We start from the raw sequence: 20,956 nt of genomic DNA, 5'->3' as shown, positions 1-20,956 counted from the left end.
TATGAAACAATACCTCCTCCCACCCCACTGTCCTGCTGGTAATAGCTTATCTAAAATGATCATCAGGTTGGGCCATTTCCAGCACAAATCCAGGTTTTCTCACCCTCCACCCCCCCCCCCCCACAAATTCACTCTCCTGCTGGTGATAGCCCATCCAAAGTGACAACTCTTTACACAATGTGCATGATAATCAAGTTGGGCCATTTCCTGCACAAATCCAGGTTCTCTCACCCCCCTCCCAAAAACCACACACACAAACTCACTATCCTGCTGGTAATAGCTCATCCAAAGTGACCACTCTCCCTATAGTGTGCATGATAATCAAGGTGGGCCATTTCCAGCACAAATCCAGTTTTTCTCACACCCCCCACACCCCCATACACACACAAACTCACTCTCCTGCTGGTAATAGCTCATCCAAACTGACCACTCTCCAAGTTTAAATCCAAGTTAAACCAGAACATCTGGGGGGGGGGGGGGGGAGGTAGGAAAAAACAAGGGGAAATAGGCTACCTTGCATAATGACTTAGCCACTCCCAGTCTCTATTTAAGCCTAAATTAATAGTATCCAATTTGCAAATGAATTCCAATTCAGCAGTTTCTCGCTGGAGTCTGGATTTGAAGTTTTTTTGTTTTAAGATAGCGACCTTCATGTCTGTGATTGCATGACCAGAGAGATTGAAGTGTTCTCCGACTGGTTTATGAATGTTATAATTCTTGACATCTGATTTGTGTCCATTTATTCCTTTTACGTAGAGATTGTCCCCACCCCCATTCCCTGTTCCCCCACCCACTTCCTGATTGACTGCAGACTATATAGTAAAACTTGAGTTCTGCGTAGCTATACTGTAACCAATTGTTTTACTGAAATTTAACCAATCCTAACATATTGTAACATGATTATTTAACCAATTATATCCCACCACCTTAATTAGTTTACACCCAGCAAAATTAATTATACAGAAGACAGAAACAAACACAGAACCAGACAGAGATTATACAGACAAACAATGGGGAAATGGGGACTACAGTGATAGAACAAACACAGAAATGAGGATTTCACATCCCAGCTATTGATAAGTGAGTTCTTGCCAGACAGGATGCTATCAAACTAAGTTTCCTTTTACATCTTCTAGGCACTTCCCTTTCTCTGGAGGCGATAGGCATTATCAGGACAGGATTGTATTCCGAACAGGCCAATAGCACCTTATTTCAGTGTGACTAGTTTGGAATGTGAGGATGTGACCGGTCGCTTCCCAGCTTATGGCTGTCTCTGTTGCTTAGCCAAAGGCCTTAGCCTAAGAACAGGGCCTCAGACTGTCACAGTAAGAGAAGGACCTTATGCTGGCAGACAGTGATTTTGATTCTTTCCTTTATACCTCTATAACTAGCCAAGTGGTAAGAATACATCTAAATTCTTAGAGTATAGGCCTTTACAGACAAGCCTGAATATCTATATCCTAACAGCCAGGATCAAGAACTTCCTTCAAATATCATTTTAAATGGCACTGTTGATTTAAGTCTCACTGCTGCTTCCAAATATAAATATGGCAAATTCTAAGAACCTTGGTAAGCAGACTTAGAGGAAAACCAGAAGTAAAAGTACTGATTTCTGTCAGGATTCACAGGATGAAATTGGCCCCTTATTGCCTGTCTAGGCTCCAGGTAGAGAGTTGGAACGGCTGTTTCTGAAAAACCTTGAAGCTGCACTACAAAAGGATGGGATTTTCAAAAGTGGCAAGTGACTTAGGATCACAAGACTCTCCATGGGACATGTGCTCCTAAGGCGCATAATCGCTTTTGAAAATCCCACTAAAAGTCTATAACAGAGCCTTAAACTTTTTTGCATATCTCTGTGCACAAAACGATACATGATTTCAGAGGTTCTGCAGATGATGAGCTCCCTCATTTGGGCAATACAGTGGAAACCTAAGTCTTGTTGGATCCCATAGATGATATCAATACGTTGTCAAGTGCTTCAGAGGCAGAGTAGTGAATCAAAGCCATTAAAGACAGGTTCTACAGCACATGATCAGAGCAGTGAAAAGCAAATAAAGTCTTAGGTTACTGGATCATCTTAATTTGGCTTCTTTATTCAAAATTAATCTCTTTTTGTACCACCAGGTTTACATCTTACATGGCAACCTTTTCAACATAATCTTTCAGGCAGATGTCCAAAGTAGCCCATTAATGGCTAAGAGGAAAAACTAGGGCTCTCTGAGCAATGAAGTGTCTAGGTACTGTTTACATCCCCCCCATCCCCCAAGGTTTTAGGGCCTGAGCTTAACTACCCTGAAGTTGATGGGTTGACTCTCTTGGTTGACTTCAGTAGTCTTTGGGTCAGGCCCTTACTGTATGAGATTCTTTCTTATATTTTAATGGATTTATCTGCAACTTGTCAAGATTCTAAATTGCAGTGTTTGTTCCTTCACTTGATATCCCCCTCTTTGTAAATTGCAGAAAATTATAGTTCCTCTTCAGGGTTATGTGATAGTGTACCATTCTCTTTGTTCTTTCTTATGGTCTCAGTCCAGAATGTTAAAGAAGTACATTAACCAGCATATCAATAGTGTCAGGCAAGTCATATCGCTGAGTTCACTACCACTCAAATAGGTATTGCTCTTCTGTTTTGTAGGATCTCTGCCTCCCTTTTTTGAAAACTAAGAATTTTCTGAGTCAATGATTAAGATTTTTTTAGTCTTTTTTTTCCCCCTCAAGTGGTTGCTCTTTGAGATGACTGTTACTCTTAAATTTTTTCACCCTGTTGCTGTCTTGTTTGTTTTCTCAAGTTACTTTTCAGTCAGGCCCTCCGACTTTGTCTGCTTTAAGAATCTGTCATGTGTATCTACGTAATCATACAACACGCAGTCACAGGCCCTGATCCAGCAAAGTACTTAAATGTTTAACTTGAGGCACATGAGTAGTCTTACTGACTTCAGTTAAGTTTAAAGTTAAGCATGTGCTTAAGTTCTCTGATGGATTGGAGCCTTCATGAGCAGTCTTCACTGAGTTCAGTGCTACTACTATCTAGTTTGCAGAAGACGGCAACTGCACTAGAGACTTGTGTGAGCACTGCTTAATCTGTCTCTGGTATTTCTCTCATTCAGTAGTCGAAGTCTGGAAGGAGAAAGTAGCAGCGCAATAAGCAGCTTCTTATTGTAGACCATGGAGCTCCTATTCATATGGCATCTCTGGCTCAAATTTCCTTCATCTGCTTAAAAATATTTGAGGGGGGGGTGTGAGAGAGTGACTGAATATAAATAGAGGAAGCTGATGGAGTTTAACATAATTTTTCTCCCATTTCTTAAAGTGGTATATGTTGAATGTCTAATTGGTCTAACTTTTTTGTTTTTGACTTGTTTAGGGCTGTCTGGGGCTGGGAAGACCACAGTTAGCATGGCACTGGAGGAGTATTTAGTGTGCCATGATATTCCATGCTACACATTGGATGGTGACAATATTCGCCAAGGCCTTAATAAGAATCTGGGCTTCAGTCCGGAAGACAGGGAAGAAAACGTTCGACGTATTGCTGAGGTTGCTAAGTTGTTTGCAGACGCTGGTTTGGTGTGCATCGCTAGTTTTATCTCTCCTTATACCCAAGTAAGCATACTGCCTTGATACATATTTATGGTGCTACAGGATGCAATGGTTTTGCTGTGCCACAAATGTGTTCATATCACCAGTCTCACTGGAGAAAACACATGCAAAATATGTCAGTGTCTCTCAAGGAAAATTTTTAAGCTTTAGAAATCATCCATTTAGCCTCTCTTCAGCTGATAAATATAGTATACATTTTTGGTATGTAAGCTTGAATTTCCTTTGAGTTGCCTTAGAGATACAACTGTAGGTGACATCTCATGAATTTCCTAGCCCAGTTGAACTTTTTTCAGTATTAGTGCAGTCCCTGTGTCTGCTAAATTTAAAATAGGAGCTGTCTTTTAGTGTAATTTTGTCAGCTGAGAAAAACAAATTTGGCATTAGGACAAGGGGGGAAAAGGAAAAAACAAACCAAAATTTCAGTGTGTTTTTTCACTTGTCCACGTTAGCCATCTGGATTTCTTTGTTTTTTAAATACTGAGAAGATGGAGAATATGCTTCATCTGGAAAACATAATTCAGCTGTTAAAACCTCTTTTCCACCCACCTCAAATATACAGCATGGTCTTTACTTCCTTAAATTGTGCAAGCAAAATATGCACTTGAGCATGCAAAATGGGTAACTGTGTTCAACTAGTTCAGTTTGTTGTTGCATGCAGTTTTGCATGTGTATTTGGATGTGGCTTTTTGGAAATACAGCATAAATGTGTGTGTACATTTTGTACTGTTAAGAATTTTTCATTGTGTCTGTGGAGATGTACTCAGTGAATGAAGGGGAGAGAGCTGGTGAATGGACACCAGGGAGCATCTTTCAAAATAGGTTTTATGGAGGGTGTCTATAGTGTGACAGTTTCCAAGTGAGAATTACCTCAGTATTTCTCTGGGTGTTGCTCTGCAAACTATTCTTTAAAGAATAGTTTGGAGAGTTCAGGATCCTGTAGCAGGCCACAAGTTCTAGAGATGAGAAAAATGCTCTATTGTGTATTTGTTTAGAGATCAAGAAATCTAGATTTAATATTTTAATTAATTGCTTTTTTAATGATGGCTAATGATTGGGAATCTTGTGACTAATAGTATGCTCTCAGCAGGACTGTATTTGTAAAATGTATGTGTGTTATTTGGGGCTGCACAAGTCTAGTCAGGTTGAGGTGTGCAGAAGGAAAGTTGATATTCAGCAGAAAGCCAAAAAAAAAAAAAAGGTCGGGAGGAGGGTTGAGAAGAGTTGAAAGATTCATGGGCAGTAAGTGACATCCCTTCATGGCTTCAATGAAATAGGGTAGATGTATTACTCCTAATATTTTTTTGGGGGGGAAATAGAATATCCCATTGTACATATGACTTGAGTATAAAAATCCAGTCCTGTATAAACTACCTCTGAATTTGGTGTCCATTTTACTATGCAGATAGCAGCAGACCCACTAATCATATGTAGTTTGTACTTCATGGAAGGAACATATGTTCCCCCTACACCCCCTCCGCCGCCGCCCATTTTGTGATTGCAATCTTAAATAAGCTAATGTCCTTCAAATATTCTTCTTTAATTTTTTCTGCTTCAAAATTCTATTTAAAATCTGTTAATTCTTTCCCCCCTCCCTGTTCAGGATCGGAGCAATGCCAGGCAAATTCATGAAGGTGCAAGTTTGCCTTTTTTTGAAGTATTTGTGGATGCTCCACTGCATGTCTGTGAAAAGAGAGATGTCAAAGGACTCTACAAAAAAGCCCGGGCTGGAGAAATTAAAGGTGAATCTAAGTATAGTCACATCTTTTTCCATGCTAAACTTTGATCTTGTTGTAATGGTTGGCTCAATGGACAAATAAAAAAAGGGCACACTCCAGGCTACGTTTCATTAAGGTGCAGTATGGTCCAGTGAATTGACACTGGACTGAGACTCAAACAACTGGATTTCTATTCCGTACTCTGCCCCTAGCCTGCTGTGTAACCTTGGGAAAGTTGCTTTGTCTCTCTTCGACGGTTTCTCCTCCCACCCTTTACCAGTCTTCTCTATTATAAGCTCTTTGGAGCAGGAACAGTTTCTCCACTCTGTACAGTGCCAACCACTGTGGGGTCCTGAGCTAGTTTCCATATGTAGACACTACTGTAATGCTAATAATGGCCTGCCAAAAAAGTAATGGAAAAGTAGTACATTCGCAATCCTTCCTTCTGTAAAGCTGCATCATGAAGACCGGTTTTACAAATTTATTTTTGTGGTGCTGAAGAAGGTGTGGTTGCGTGCTGATGCTCTGTTACATTTTAATACCCCAAATAAGACCCACTGCCCCGCTAGAAAAAATTTAAAAAGCTGGAAAAAAATATCCTAATGGATTGGAATCAGTCAGCAATTTTGCTTAAGGATAACCTCATAACTGCCTTTTTGCTGGATAGTAGTCCTGCAACTTGTAGTGATTGGCAATAGTCATTCTGCCTGTATTTGGAAGCAAAACAGTGTTGTACAGTTTCTGCTTCAGCTACTCAATTTCATAGACTTTAAGGGCAAAAGGGACCATCATGATCGTTTAATCTGACCTCCTGCATGTTGCAGGCCACAAAACCAGCAATAGGCCCATAATCTCTTGCTGAGTTACTGAAATCTTGATTTAAAGACTTCAAGTTACAGAGAATCCGCCATCTTTTTCTCTAGAGATGATGAAGCTACTGAATCAAAGACCGCTTAATGCGTATCTGGATTTCTGTGGAAGCGATTGTGGGTGTGACAGGTTCGATCATAGAAATCTCCTTGGGACTGTCACCTGATGTGGTGAAACTACCTCTGAGCCCATTTTCTCTGCCAGTTTGGGCCTCCAGAACCCTGCCTTGTTGTGCCAGACATGCCAGTCTTCTCCAGCACAGACCCAGGGTCTGAACCACGTGCCCCAAAGCTGCAGACTTAACTGAAAACAGCTTAAGACGTGCTCCTGTCTCCAGCACCCAGACACCCAGCTCCCAATAGGATCCAAACCCCAAATCAATTTGTTTTACTCTGTATAAAGCTTATACAGGTAAACTCAAAAATTGTTCGCCCTCTGTAACACTGATAGAGAGAGATGCACAGCTGTTTGCTTCTCTGCTCTGGGTTAATTAATAAGCAAAAAATGGTTAAATATAAATACTAGGATTTAAGTGGTTCCAAGTAACAACTGACCGAACAAAGTGAATTACCAAGCAAAATAAAACAAAAACACGCAAGTCTAGGCCTAATTCAGTAGGAAACTAAATGCAGGTAAACCTCACCCTCAGAGATGTTCCAATAAGTTTCTCACAGACTAGACCCCTTCCTAGTCTGGGTCCAGCAATCACTCACATCCCCATACTTACTGTCCTTTGTTCCAGTTTCTTTCGGGCATCTCTTTGGGGTGGAGAGGCTATCTTCTGAGCCAGCTGAAGACCAAATGGAGGGGTTTCCAAGGCCTTTTATATTCTCTCTCTTGTGGGAGGAAAACCCTCTTGTTCTCCTGTGCAGAATCACAGCTACAAGATGGAGTTTTGGAGTCACATAGGCAAGTCACATGTCCATGCATGACTCAGTTATTTACTGGCCAATGCCATTGTTTACATGTTTGTTTGAACGTTCCCAGGAAAGCTCAGATGTGGATTGGCGTCTCCCAAAGCGCATTGTTGGTTAAGTGTTTCTTGATTGGGCACTTATTGAGAATAGTCCTTTCTCAAGAAGCTGACCAAATGCTTCACTGAGGCTACTTAAAATCCAAAACACATTGAGATACAACTACATAGCCAATATTCATAACTTCAGCTACAAAAATGATATACACACACAGTATAATCATAACCAGCAAATCATAACCTTTCCATAGACACCTCACACAACAACCTTTGTACGATATTTGCTGCAAATATTGTGACAAAACTCTGTCCTTGCCTCTGTGGGTCCTGCGTTTCCTGGTGGATTTTGCTAGCCTCAGAGGCTCACTGTGACCCTCTAAGTAACCCTTCTCTCTCTAGAGACAAGGCTCACAGTCTACTGAGCCATTTTCATCATAAGCCAGCGAGGGAGGTGAGGAGAAGTTATCCTTCCTTGCACAGTCTGTTATCTCAGTGATCTCAGTCTCTGTTATCTCAGGGGGCAAAGGTGCGGGGGAGCCCAGGCCCACCCTCTACTCCGGGCTCCAGCCCAGGGACCCTAATAGTATCAGCTATGGTATCTGACCTTTTAGAAACATGACATGTACAATTCCCTGGGCTACTTCCCCCACAGCAGCCCTCACTTCCTCAAGCTCCACTTCACCCTTACCTCAGGGCCTCCTGCCTTGTGCCTAATATGGTGTGTACTACTCAGCCTCTCCACCAACGCAACTTCCTCCCACAGCTCCTGACATGCACACTCACCAGCCTAACTGGGAGGCTTTTAACTAGTTTCAGCCAGCCCCTGATTGGTTTCAGGTGTCCCAATCAACCTAGCCTTCTCCCTGCCTTCTGGAAAGTTCTTAATTGGCCCCAGGTGTCTTAATTGACCTGGAGCAGCTGCCATTTTACTTATCCTGGTACTAGGAATTTGTTTAGCCTGGAGCTAATATATCTATCTCCCACTACTTTTCCATAGCCATCTGGCCTTGCCCCGTCACAATATATAGTAGTGGTTGCAACAATGATCTATACCGTCACAGTTTATGTCAATAATGTCACACACTGATAGAGAGATATGCATAGCTGTTTGCTCCCCCAGGTATTGATTACTTACTCCTGGTTAATTAATAAGCAAAAGTGATTTTATTAAGTATAAAAAGTAGGATTTAAGTGGTTCCAAGTAATAACAGACAGAAGAAAATAAATTACCAAGCAAAATAAAACAAAACACGCAAGTTTAAGCCTAATACATTAAGAAACTGATTACAGATGAAATCGCACCCTCAGAGATGTTCCAATAAGTTTCTTTCACAGACTCGACTCCTTCCTAGTCTGGGCCCAATCCTTTCCCCAGGTACAGTTCTTGTTAGCTCCAGCTCAGGTGTTAAGTAGCGGATTTCTCATGTCTGGAACCTCTTTTGTTCTGTTCCACCCCCTTATATAGCTTTGGCACAAGGTGGGAATCTTTTGTCTCTCTGGCTCCTTCTAAATGAAAAAGCCCCAGGTTTAAGATGGATTTCAGTATCAGATGACATGGTCTCACATGTCCTGTGAGACCCCAAGTTTTAATTCTTCCCAGCCTGACTCACAGGAAGGCTTGCAAGTAAACACAGCCGTTTACAACCAGTTGTCCTAGTTGTTGGGAGCCATCAGGATTCCAAACCACCATTAATGGCCCACACATTGCATAATTACAATAGGGCCTTAGTTATATTTCATATTTCTAGTTTGATACAAGAACGATACATTTATACAAATAGATGACCACACTCAGTAGATTATAAGCTTTGTAATGATATCTTACAAGAGACCTTTTGCATGAAGGGAATATGAAGCATATTCCAGTTAAATTATATTCACACTCATTAGCATATTTTCATAAAATCATATGGAGTGCAGCTTCACAATGGGATTGCCTCCCTGGATGGAGAGGCATGATAGCATGATTGGTTAGAAGCTCTTCTGTTTCAGAGTAGCATGTTAAGTAGAGAGGGCAGAGAAAATGATATGGTGTCTGATTTGGGATGTAAATACAGTCTTTAGGAGTGTAATAGCCATGTATAGCAGGCTTTAACAACTCACTTAACTACTTTCAGCTGTATTAGAAAAACCGCTGTGATGTTTTGCCCTTTAGAGTTCTGCATGTTGAATCAAAAACTTGTTAATCAATCTTGAGTGCGGATAAGCAAAATATATAAAGATTTAACAATGCATTCCGTATCAAAGCAATTACAGTAAGGACAGCCAAAAGGGTGTCTAATTAGTAACTTCAGATTGTTGTACATTGTGCTTTTGCAACACTCCCTTCCTCATCCGTGGTATATTCTGTTATTTACTGTAGAAGGGTGCATTTAGAAAGATCGGACAGTGATAATAAAGGGCCTCATTTAAAAAGTCAGTCACCATACAAAATAGTGTCAAAGAAGTTAAAACTAAGTACTCTGCCATACTGCATGTCTGAAGTATGGAGGAATTTTCAGTTCTGTCTTCTGTCATGCAGGTTTTACTGGTATTGACTCGGAGTATGAAAAGCCTGAGGCCCCAGAACTAGTGCTGAAAACTGATTCCTGTGACGTGAATGACTGCATTCAACAAGTAGTGGAACTTCTTCAAGAAAGGGTAAGGAGATGTGGTGGTGTTGTCTATTGATTTAAGTTTTGGTTTAAATTTATCTCCAAATTTGAATTCTTTTAAAAATAAGTTTTATGAAACTAAAGAGCTATAAAAATCTTTTCCACAATTAAAAAAAAAAAATCCACTGTGAACAGTTGTCTTTAAACTCACCCTGCAGAGTCTTAAAAACAAATGTTGTAGCAGTAAGAACCTGAAAGTGGGAAATAGACTGCAAACAAAAATGAAACTTAATTCATTTTTGTTGTCTAAGCTGAGAGACTCAAAAAGTAAGGAGCTCTTCTGATACCTCACAACTTGTTCATCAGTAATATCATGGTATAGTGCGTATAGCAACATTATAAATAAAGTTATGAACATCAACTGAAATCCATGGCTGAAGAGTATTTCCCAGTTAAGTCTGGGGAGTGGTTAAACCAGTTCCTCAAAGACAAAGGGCAAGTTAATGCCCCAGCCAGGTGTCAACAAAGCTAATGAGCCATTACCTACCAAGTGGCCATTATTTACAAAAAAGGGTGTGCAGGGACAAAGACTTGCATTTTAGCACAGAAACAGCATGGAGATTTTTTTCTTCCTGAGACTGGCAGTCTTCTAGTTTCCAACTGGAAAAGCTTTTAAAAGAGGAACAGGGGCAAACACCCCAAGGGACCTCCCCCCCCCCCCCATCTGCCTCTGGCATGGCACCTAAGACGACAGAGGAAAACAGCCATTAGACTCTGGAGGGGATGTGGGTCCTGACCTGAAGAGTTTGGTTAGTAATCTTTCTGGAAGTGTGTGGTGAGAAATTTTGCTTAAATCTAATATAGTTTAAGCACCAGTAAGCTTTTTATCTTGATGTTTCATGTAACCATTTTTGACTTTTATGCCTCGTTACTTGTACTCACTTAAAATCTCTCTTTTTAGTTAATATACTTGTTTTGTCTAATCCAGTGTGTTTTAGTTGAGTGTCTGGGTAACTTTTTAAGATAAGATGGTATATTATTCCCTTAAAAGAATAATTGAGTTAATACATTTGAGCAGTCCAAGAGAGAACTGGGCAGTACAGGACGTACATTTTGGGGTGGGGTTAGGGGAGGGGATGGGAATCTGGGACTGGGGGTATGATGTGATTAGGTGTGATGTGGCAAGGGTGACACAGCCCCTCACTGTTCTGACTTTTACTCCAGTATGTCACATAAAGCCACCCCTGTCACTATAGCGTCTGAGCACCTCACAATGTTTAATGTATTTATCCTTGCAGCACCTCTGTCAGGTAGGGGCAGTACTATTCTCTTTATTTTACAGAGTCTCTGTGTCTCAGGTCCCCAAGTGACTGTGGCAGAGCAAGGAATTAAATCTAGGTCTCAAGTCCTAGGGTAGCACCCTAGCTATAGGCCATCATTGTCTAAATATATACAGGGAATACATACAGGGAAGCATTACTTGCCATATATAGAATGTTATTAATAACTTGATCTCAGGATCTCTGCACTTCCTACTAGGAAAAGCCATCTCTGTTCTAAAACTTCATAATTCAAGAGACCAGCAGCATGTGAGCCCATGTAACGAGTCTCCAGTTCTTTGCTCAGTGCACTGGGTCTGGTATGCTGACTAGGGTTTGGCGTTTTTCTCAATTAAACCGGTTTACCCTGCCCCTTGCTTAGGCCATACTGTAGCACTTACTAAGAAGAGAGAGAGTGAATAACTATTCAGGGAAGGGCATGGGGGACTTTCTTGCCATTCCTCCCCTGAAGGACGAAGAGGGTGAATCCAGAAGGGAGTGTGGATGTGCCAGAGACTGTCTACACTACATCGTTTACAGTGGCGCATCAGTAGTGCTTCAGGGGAAGACCCTCTAAGCTGATGGGACAGAACTCTCCCATCGGCTTAACTACTGCCTCCATGAGAGGCGGTACCTATGTTGGTAGAAGAGCCTCTCCCGTTCACATAGTGCTGTCTACACCAGTGCTTAATTTGTCACTCAGGGTGTAGACTATTCACACCCTTGAGTGATGTAAATTATACTGAAGTAATTTGTAGTGTAGATATAGCCTTAGTCTCAAGTGAATTATGTATGCTTTAAGAATCTATTAGGAGTAGTATTTTACCTGTAATAAGCACGTGGATTCTCTTTTTTAGCAATCTATTAGGACTAGCAGAGGAAAAGCAGAGGGAAGACAAGATTAAAAAATTTGATTTTGTTTAAAATAGTTATGGAGCAATCCTTATGCAAAATGTTGGTATTCCTTGAATTTTTTGAAGGGAAACAAGCAGCTTTGATGTCTTCCTGAAATCTGTGCTAAAAGCTGGTAGTTTAATGGCTATCCAAGGGTTATGTAATCCCAAATTAGGGGAGTAGGTGTTAAATTGGTATGGGATTCCTCATAATCCTGCATCTTCCATTTCACTCATGCTTTTGAAATGGAGTAGGAGGAGGTTTCTGGAGCACTGAATCATGTCTGGATTCCTGTGAATCTTGTCATGGCTGGAGAAGTGCTGGATGTAGCAACATCAGTACTGGTACAGTCCTCCACTAGGGGGCATGGAGAGCTACAAATAGAAGGAGAAGATGAGTTTCAGACTTAGAGTTGAATTGCGGAGATGCACAAAAAGATGGAAGGTAGTAGTGAAATAGCGGAAGATGTTAGTTCTTGCTGGGTTTGGTTCATGTTCTCTTTGGTGATACAGCTGTAGTAACTGAAGAAATATCATCAGTAGGATTCAGGAAGGAGAGTTGATGAGAAATAGACTCTGAAATGGGACTGTGCATGTAGAGGGGGAAGAAGATACAAAATATATCTCCATGGGCTCCTCGGAGAAAAGGAGTGAGGGAGACTAGAGAATAAGACAGTACGGGAGAGAAGTGAGACATCAAAGGGGGTTTTGAAGAAATCTTACTGCAGAGGAGATGAGAAATCTTACTGCAGAGGAGATGAGACAAGGAAAAGAAAGGAGTTAGGACACAGATGAAATGTAGGAATTTGGGTTTCTTTTGGTTATAGTTAGTTTGGTGGCTGAAAAAACCTCAAGCACCCTGTAAAGAAAGAACCTTCTCACCACTGCCCCACATATTAAAATTAAGAAACCTGAATGACAAACTAGAGTATAATATGATCTCCCGTTACCAATATCCATTCTGCTGTAATACAGTTTTAACAATCAGTAAAAAGCATACTGCTCAAACTTCTTTGTCTAAGGTTCAGAGACTAATATTCTCATTGTTAAACCAGGAGGGGAACTGGCCTGTGTGTGATGTGAACAGCCAGAAGTATTGAATTGTTCTCTAAGGGTATGTCTACACTGCAATTAGACACCTGTGGCTGGCCTGTGCCAGCTGACTCAGGCTTGCAGGGCTCAGGCTAAGGGGCTGTTTAACTGCAGTTTTGATATTCTGGCTCAGGCTTCCATTCGAGCTATGGGTCCTAGAGCCCGGGCTCCAGCCAGAGTCCAAACATGTACACCACAATTAAATAGTCTCTTAGCCCGAGCCAGCTACCATGGGCTAGCTGCAGGTTTTTAATTGTAGTGTAGACATACCTGAAGGGTGCTTAAGTTGACCAGCAATATTGTTGCTAGCTATTTTTCTTTTGTTTATTGTTTAGGGCTAACTATTTTCCATTCCCTTCATTTGCTTAGTTACACGTGTTCCCATAATCTGTTCTGAGGAAGTTCTCCTTCTAGCTGGCATACTTTCCAGGATGTGACATCCTAGATTCTGTCAGTCTTAAAAAACACATTGTGTATGAAACACCATCCCCTGTAGTGTTTTATACATTTCACAGCAAAGAACAGCTATTAAGACAAAATCAATCAAATAAGATCTAAGCACTATCTGAGCTCTATGACATGACAAACAAAAAAGGTATTAGCCTTTATTAAAAAACAAAAACAAACCACCACCCCCAAAAACCCCCAAATAAACCTATGGTAGCTGTGAGGTTCAGAATATTACAATAACTGTGAACTAAAGAAACAAAGATATGGGCAGAGTCTAAATCACAAGAGCCTTTAGAACTCAAAGCCCCATACTCTCCAATCCACTTGAGTGTCAAGATACTTACGTCAGGGTCTCCTTTAAACAAAAATGTGTAAGTCAGTATACGTGCCAACAGATTGGTACTCTCTATTGGCTACAAATAGGAAGAATTCCTCCCATCCCATATTCAGCATTGATAAAGTGCTGTCACACTTGAAATTTAGCTCTGGTTTTGCATAGCCTGAAATAGTGTTTTATAATATACCTTCTGTGTCTGAAAGACATGCATTTTTTGTGGTTGTCTATTCAGTAACCAAGAGGAAAAGCTTCTGTCTCTAGCAACTTCCTTGAGATGCTTTAAAAAATGGCTCTGCGTCTCCTGTAATATAAGTTTGGTTTTATCATATTACTGTAAAATTAGAGTGACGTCATTAAATTTACTGGAGTGGCTCCTGATCCGAAGAGTTGTAACAGAGCAGGACCTATAACTTCTGGCTTTATTTTGTCTTGTGGCAAAATAGTCTTGTCTTCTTGAGGAAATACAGAAAAGCATAGTTTGGTGATAATTACTTTCTTATAATTTACACAAGCTGTGGTGCTTAGAACCTCATTGCTACTCACCAGCCAGTTTCTCAGTGGGGTTTCTAAGAAGAAGCTATTTGTCGCTAGGGTTCTTGGTCTCCCTCAAATTTCTTATTGATCATAGTTTCGCCACCTCTGGGTCAGCAATACCGTGCAGAACGTACGCTGCCCATTCTATAAACAATAACCATTAATCTGCTGGTATATAAAATGTAGAAAATACACATTTAAATTGCAGTGGTGTCACTTTTTCTGCTGGAAAAGGATGATATTAGGCCACACTTTGGGCAGTGATCACCTTTTTCAGCAAAATAAAGGACAACTATGTATGGCATGCAAGGGGTTAATTTTGATTAAAGAATACATAATTTCATTTATTTTTAGTTATAGTAATATAGTGGTATTAAGAAATAGTTGACAGAAGGTTTAATATTGAAACTGAAACAAATGCCAGGGAAACCTCTGGGTGAACTCTTAGAGTTCAGATTAGTGTTGGTTCTATTCTCATACAGTGCACTCCTTTTAGAACTGTCCCAGATGATTCAATTCTGATAAGTGGCTGATTTTTACAGTGGGAATTGCAAAGTGTGGATAAAATCAACTTGTTTTAGACAACCATCTTTTTTTTTTTTTATTCAATTGAGAAACGTCTCATTTACCGTAAGGAACGTCTTTAGACTTTAAACATATTAAACATGGAACAGAACCATGCCAGCATTCTAACTGAGCCAAATGCTACTATTATCATTATTATCACCACCACCAAATCATTTAGCTGGTGCTTTTGTTCAAAGCAATTATTAATCCTGTACAGCATGTTATAATTTTACACAAAGGAGTCAGTAGAGCTATATACCTCTTAAGGTAAAGATCCAAAGATATACATTTTAAAAATTGCTCAAATAACCTTCCACAAACATAACATATGAATGTGCACGACACTGACTTCTATAGCATAAATACAAATGTGAAACAACAAAACAGACTGTTTAACAGTATTGACTCAATATTTATTTTGGAGTGTCACGAACTGTCACTGTGAATGCACAGTGTGGGGTAAAAAAATACAGGAAAAGGCTGATTATTACAGGATAGAACACGTTTAAGTTGTAATACAGAAACAATTGCCTTGTGTCACTGTGTTTAGCCTGTGGGTGTTGCTGAAATACTGAACAGTGCGTTCTGTTAACTTGATGCGGAACACTAGTCACCAATAAGCCATAGAGAGTCACCCTGGGACATTTATGTAGGGATAATAGATCAGTGTCCAACCTGCTGCTGTATTTATTTTAAGGGTAGAAATGGTTTAACGTACTAAAATGAAGTATTTTTTTGTGATAGACCAATATTAAGGTAGGTTGAAAGCTATTTTTCTTCATGCTGAGGTCCACAGATCCATTACAAAGGTACTGCAGCGTGGGGGCAGAACCAGACCTGTCAGTTACTGGCAACAGGAGAATGTCCCACTTTCTGAAATCTACAATTTTATCTGTATCTGCAGCAGCCGATGGCTTAGCAGGACCTTCCTGTTGCAGAGCATTATTGAGGACCATTCCGAACTTCATTTCCAATTTTCAGACTAACATTTCAGTTCAATATATCTGTGTAATTCCCAGCTTTGTCCATTAGGTTCTTGAAGAGATTGTCCCCTTAACTCCCCTTTCCTTACTGCTTACCATTTCTTTCCTACCCTGGCCTCCATTGTATAAGGCCAGAAGATTCTTGTGTGTGCAGTCAAAAACTTAACCTGGTATCTGTAGTAAAGATAAATGTGGCTGTTTTCCATGGTGGTCAAGGACTTGATATCTTTTAACAGCAAGGGGAGATTTTATCTTCACTATACAGGCCCTTTGTAGACAGCCAAGTCCAGGCAGGCACTCTCTGTCCTTTCATTTGAGCATAAAATCATAGGTGGCAACCATTTAATAAAAAATATTAACTGTCCTCTGACAATATGTGCCTCAACATGTTTTCACAAGCAGCGCTAACATGGATGGACTGTATTGCAAGTATGGTCTGTCTCTCTCTCTGTCGAAAAGTCACATAGTCGAAGGGCTTCTGTCTTGCAGGTTGGGGGAATGGGATTCAGATGTATTTTATGCAGATATATGGAGCTTTGGTCCTTGAAATCAGGTGCTCAAACAATCAGTTCTGAGTTATCTTGGTGTGATACAATAGGAGACTTTACGGAGAGCTGAGGTTATTCAGTCATTAGAAAAATCTACTTAAAATCCTGACCCCTGCCAGTTCTAGAAAGGGATTTTTTGAAGTAGTCCGAAGTACAACAGGAGAAAATACCTCTTTGCAAGTGATTGCTAGATCAAGTTGCTAGATCAGGGCCAGAAGTTGCTCTCTTTTACCTTAGCGCAATCTACAGATCTTTTAACTCACCTTAGCTGGAGTTGGACCCTTGCTTAGTGCCAGCTCTCTGTTTGGGAGAGAAAGGACTACCTGTAGCTTTGGTCATCTGAGGTCCCTGGACACGGTCTTGAGGGATACGTTGCAGAGATGTGAAAGAACTTCAGGAGCAGCGTTGTTCTATTCCTAGTCTCAACAACCTACCAGAAGGCCGTCTACTTAAGATTGGAGCACTGTGATCTGCTTCCCGTCCTATTTCTAGCCTCAGAACCAGGGACAAGCAGAGTAGGACGCTGAAACGTCTAAAATTTCATAACAAAGGCTTATGTTTAAAGCATTCCCATATTTTCTGTCCTCAGACTATTCTGTTTTGCAGCTGGATGACAGCCTCTTCTCACAACTTAGATCATTTTCTGTTTGATCTTGTGTGTATTCCCTGCGTCTCAAGTCTCCCCACTGCCTGATGGGGAGGAAGTATTTGAACTTGAGTCTCCCACCAACTGGGAGAGTGCCCTAAAACTGAGCTATGGGGTATTCTGCTGTGGGTCTCTTGCTCTCCCCTGTTAAAGCTGTTAAAGCCACTTGGAGCAGGACAACTGGACCTCACCTCTCAGGAGAGTGTCCTAACCATCAGGCTGTCGTCCCTCACTCACACTGTCCTTAGAAGTGGGAGACACCTGTTCAAACCCTCTCTCCTTACAGCTGAGGGAGGCACTGAACCTGGGTGTGTCACCTTCTGAGTGAGTGCTCGAAGTAATAAGGGAGGAATCACCACCACCTCCTCTGGCATTTCTTGCAAAAAACAGCTTAGGTGCCTAACGCCAGGAGAGAAGCTGAGGATCCCAAGCAGAGGGAGGCACCTACCTACAACCTGGACTCAGGTGCCTAACTCCCAGAAAGGGGCAGAGCTTAGGACACACCCCTTTCCTTGGCATCTACTAGTGGCTACCTTGGGTGGCTCCCAGCCTAGTGTGCTAGTTTTTGTGGTTCCCATTCTTAGGTGCCTGTCTGTACCCGTTCATTGTATAGGGAGCCTAGGGTTAAATACTATGCCCAGTTTGTTCAGTCCTTTTCTTCAGGGCACCTTTTATTCGTTGTATTGATAACTTTCAGCAAACCACAAAATAAAACAGTTCAGCATAAGTCAAACAGCTACCTTTCCTTTGACTCCAGGGCTTCTTGCCAGAGATTCCCTGTTCCTGGCAACTCTTCCCCGTCTTCCTGTCACAGGGGTTAATCTGCATCCTGGAGCCCCTGCTCATGAAACTGAGCAGTTTCAGTCTTTGCCTGATAAGCACCTGATTCCTATAATCACCTAACACATCCCAGCTGGATCTGATAATCCCCTGTACCAGACACAAACACCTGTTCTTAATAGGCTCAGAACAGGGCTGGTTGGACCCCAGGCCCATTGGTCCTTAGTGGGTCAAAAAACTCTGTTACATATATCTGTCCAGTAACTCAGTATTCTTCTCCCACCACTCTACACCCATATTATCCTATCTCATCCATTGGCATAGTCTTCATTCCCACAACTGGTGAATGCAAAGAAACAGGTTTTTATTTATTTATTTTTTTGAAGGGGCATCTACCCAGTTCAGCCTAGCATCCACCTGCTGGAACACAAGGATTAATTGAGGTCTCTGAGCACTGCTCCTTCCATAGATAAGACTTGTTCTGATCATGACAGTCAATGTGTCTGAAAGAATTTTCTGCACTGCTATTATGAAAGGGATTCTTCAGTTTTGGGCAGAGCAAACTTTCCTGTCTCTGTGGACTGCACACTAAGGGGGATATGAATACCAAGAAGCCAGATTAGCAGGGTGGCTGCTGCACCCAGAAATATCTTGAAGTCAGTTTGGTGAGCTAATAGATCACATTGCATCTGGAAGCAGCGGTCACGGGGCCCTTTATATAGTGTCTGTGTTGGATCTTTGGATGCCTTTATCTTATTAGAAATCTGCTATTGGAAGACCATCCTCCATCTGAGACCAGACAGGTTTTTAATGAATTCTTGGTTGAAATGATTATTGCTCTCATGGAGCCCCAAAGAGATATTAACAAATAGAACTTATTCTACTGGTTGGTGCAAAATTTACTGGCTAATATATGTTAAACCAGTGAAACATAGTTGTTTGCAATGTTGTTGTAGTCATGTTAGTCCTAGGATAAAAGAGAGACAATGTAGGTGAGGTAATATCTTTTATTGGATCTACTGAAGAGGAGCCTTTTGTAGCTCTAAATCATGTACCTTCCACCAACACAAGTTGGCCCTGCACAACTGCCTGCCTTGTCTCAGTGAAACATTGTCACGCGTGGCCATCGCCCAGGAGGGCTTTCTTTATAAAGAAAATAGGAACCCGAAAGCCAATCCTTATGTGTAGAAGCCCTTACTGAGGTCTATAGGGATACTTTGCTGGAACTGAAGGATCAGGCTCTCAGTTTCTCACTTGACTCCTGAAAAATACACAGTTGTAAATATGCATAAACATATACAGAAATTCTGTATTATCTGTGCTATATTTTTGATTTGTACCTGTCTGTTTAGAGTAACAGAAATAGAATTCTGTTATGTGAAGCACAGTATGTTCCTGGAGCTAGTGATCTGATGTCTGTACTTTGATATTGAAAAATAAGAGTAAAGGGCATGCTGGATGGCCACCTGTGTCATAAAATGGAATCATTACAGGCCCACATACATCTTTCAGTATTCTTTTATTGAGAAACTTAGGCCATTTCAAGCATCGGAGCCTAATATTTTCAATATCAACATAAAGCATGCATACAAAATCTTGAATCTACTGCATTTTCATCATTTTAATATAAATTAGGGAAGCAATAGAGTGCATTTGACACAAAATTCATTATACCCATCTTTTAGTAAATTTTGAATAATTATTTTACCTAAAACCTTCTTTCCTGTCTCTCATGCCCTCCCCCAAATGTCCTTAGTAGTATTCCTAGGCAGTCCCCATTGAATCCTTGAGACCCTTTCTTAGCTAACTATCACAGAGGATGATTGGGTGGGACTTCTTTGGAGTCATAAGAAAAAGTGCTCAGCATAAGATAACTGAGTTAAAGATTTGTAATGGTGGGGGAAGGACTTACTGGATTAAAATGTAATGCACAGGAAGAAATCTATTGAGCAGCCTGTTTCTAAATCTTCAGTGTGTGCAGCGCTGCATATTCTCGGATATCAAAAAGATAAGCTAATGGAGAAAAGATCACTGTTGGTGTAACCTTGAGGAGATTTGTAAGTTTGTAAGAATAAGATTGGCAGTCAGTTTCAGTAGTAAAAGGGGGAGAGAATGGTTTAACATATTGATCTTAATGAAATATATTGTTTTGCATCATAAGAATGACAGCTATATTTTGACACAAATGAGGGGAAAAACACTGGTGAACTGGTTTAAAGAGACTTCTATTTAATTCCTAAAATATGATTATTTTTATACTTTTATACTTTTAAACTGAAGATTTGAACACATATTGTAAGTATGTTCCACAACACTGTGGGCAGAGAAAAGCCTGCATCATCATAAAAAGTGCTCATAATATTAAGTATGATGAGGAATTTTTGTGTACATTAAACTTCACTAATCTTCACACCATATAGTCAACACAAAAGGTGGATCTTTTCCCATATCTCTCTGCAAAATTGAACAGCACATTTTAAGTTGCATAAGTTTTCTCTATCTTTACGAAATATACTACAGTGTGTTGATGGGGTAAGCTGTTTCGTATAATTAAAACAACTATAGTTGATCAAATCAATAAAATACAGGTATAATTGTTTTGAGTTAGTTAACTGGCTAATTTAAAAACTTGCACTGAATCTCCCAGTCATTCATGAGGTTGTGCTGTGGTTTCTATTTTATCAACTGCTACATTCTTTCAATTTATGTCATGTTGTCTATGACTTCTAGAAACAAGAATCAGGGGAGGACTGCTAATAAAGAAAAGGTGTAGGAGCGAAACGCCCCCTCCCCTCCTCCACTTCCTCTTAAGTTGCTTTGTTTTACAGAATATGGGGTAACTTTGAAAACATAGGTGCCTAATTTAAACCCAGTGTATTTAAAAAAATAAATAATTACATGTTTAAAACTATTAAAACCGTAAAATATACATGCATGTTTATACATATGCATACATTGTGGTTTTAACTGTGTTTGCAGCTTTGACCTAAAATATGTTTACTGTTTGTCTAAATATTATTTTCACAAAAAAAACAAAGTGTATTTAAAATGTTGATCC

The 20,956-nt window shown here is 40.5% G+C and overlaps 1 protein-coding gene across 3 annotated transcripts in view; it reads left to right on the top strand.

The window, feature by feature from the left end:
• The window catches only part of PAPSS1 (3'-phosphoadenosine 5'-phosphosulfate synthase 1), a 74,447-nt gene that overhangs the window by 14,288 nt on the left and 39,203 nt on the right, over nucleotides 1–20,956 (top strand). For all 3 annotated transcript variants that reach the window (XM_073340852.1, XM_073340853.1, XM_073340855.1), the window contains exons 3-5: nucleotides 3,365–3,600; nucleotides 5,198–5,336; nucleotides 9,677–9,795. In XM_073340852.1, the coding sequence (XP_073196953.1) occupies nucleotides 3,365–3,600; nucleotides 5,198–5,336; nucleotides 9,677–9,795 (494 nt within the window). The remainder of the gene's footprint in view (nucleotides 1–3,364; nucleotides 3,601–5,197; nucleotides 5,337–9,676; nucleotides 9,796–20,956) is intronic.

This window comes from Lepidochelys kempii, chromosome 4, assembly GCF_965140265.1.
Source record: "Lepidochelys kempii isolate rLepKem1 chromosome 4, rLepKem1.hap2, whole genome shotgun sequence".
NCBI classification, from domain to species: domain Eukaryota; kingdom Metazoa; phylum Chordata; order Testudines; family Cheloniidae; genus Lepidochelys; species Lepidochelys kempii.
This window is presented reverse-complemented; position numbering and strand designations above follow the sequence as displayed.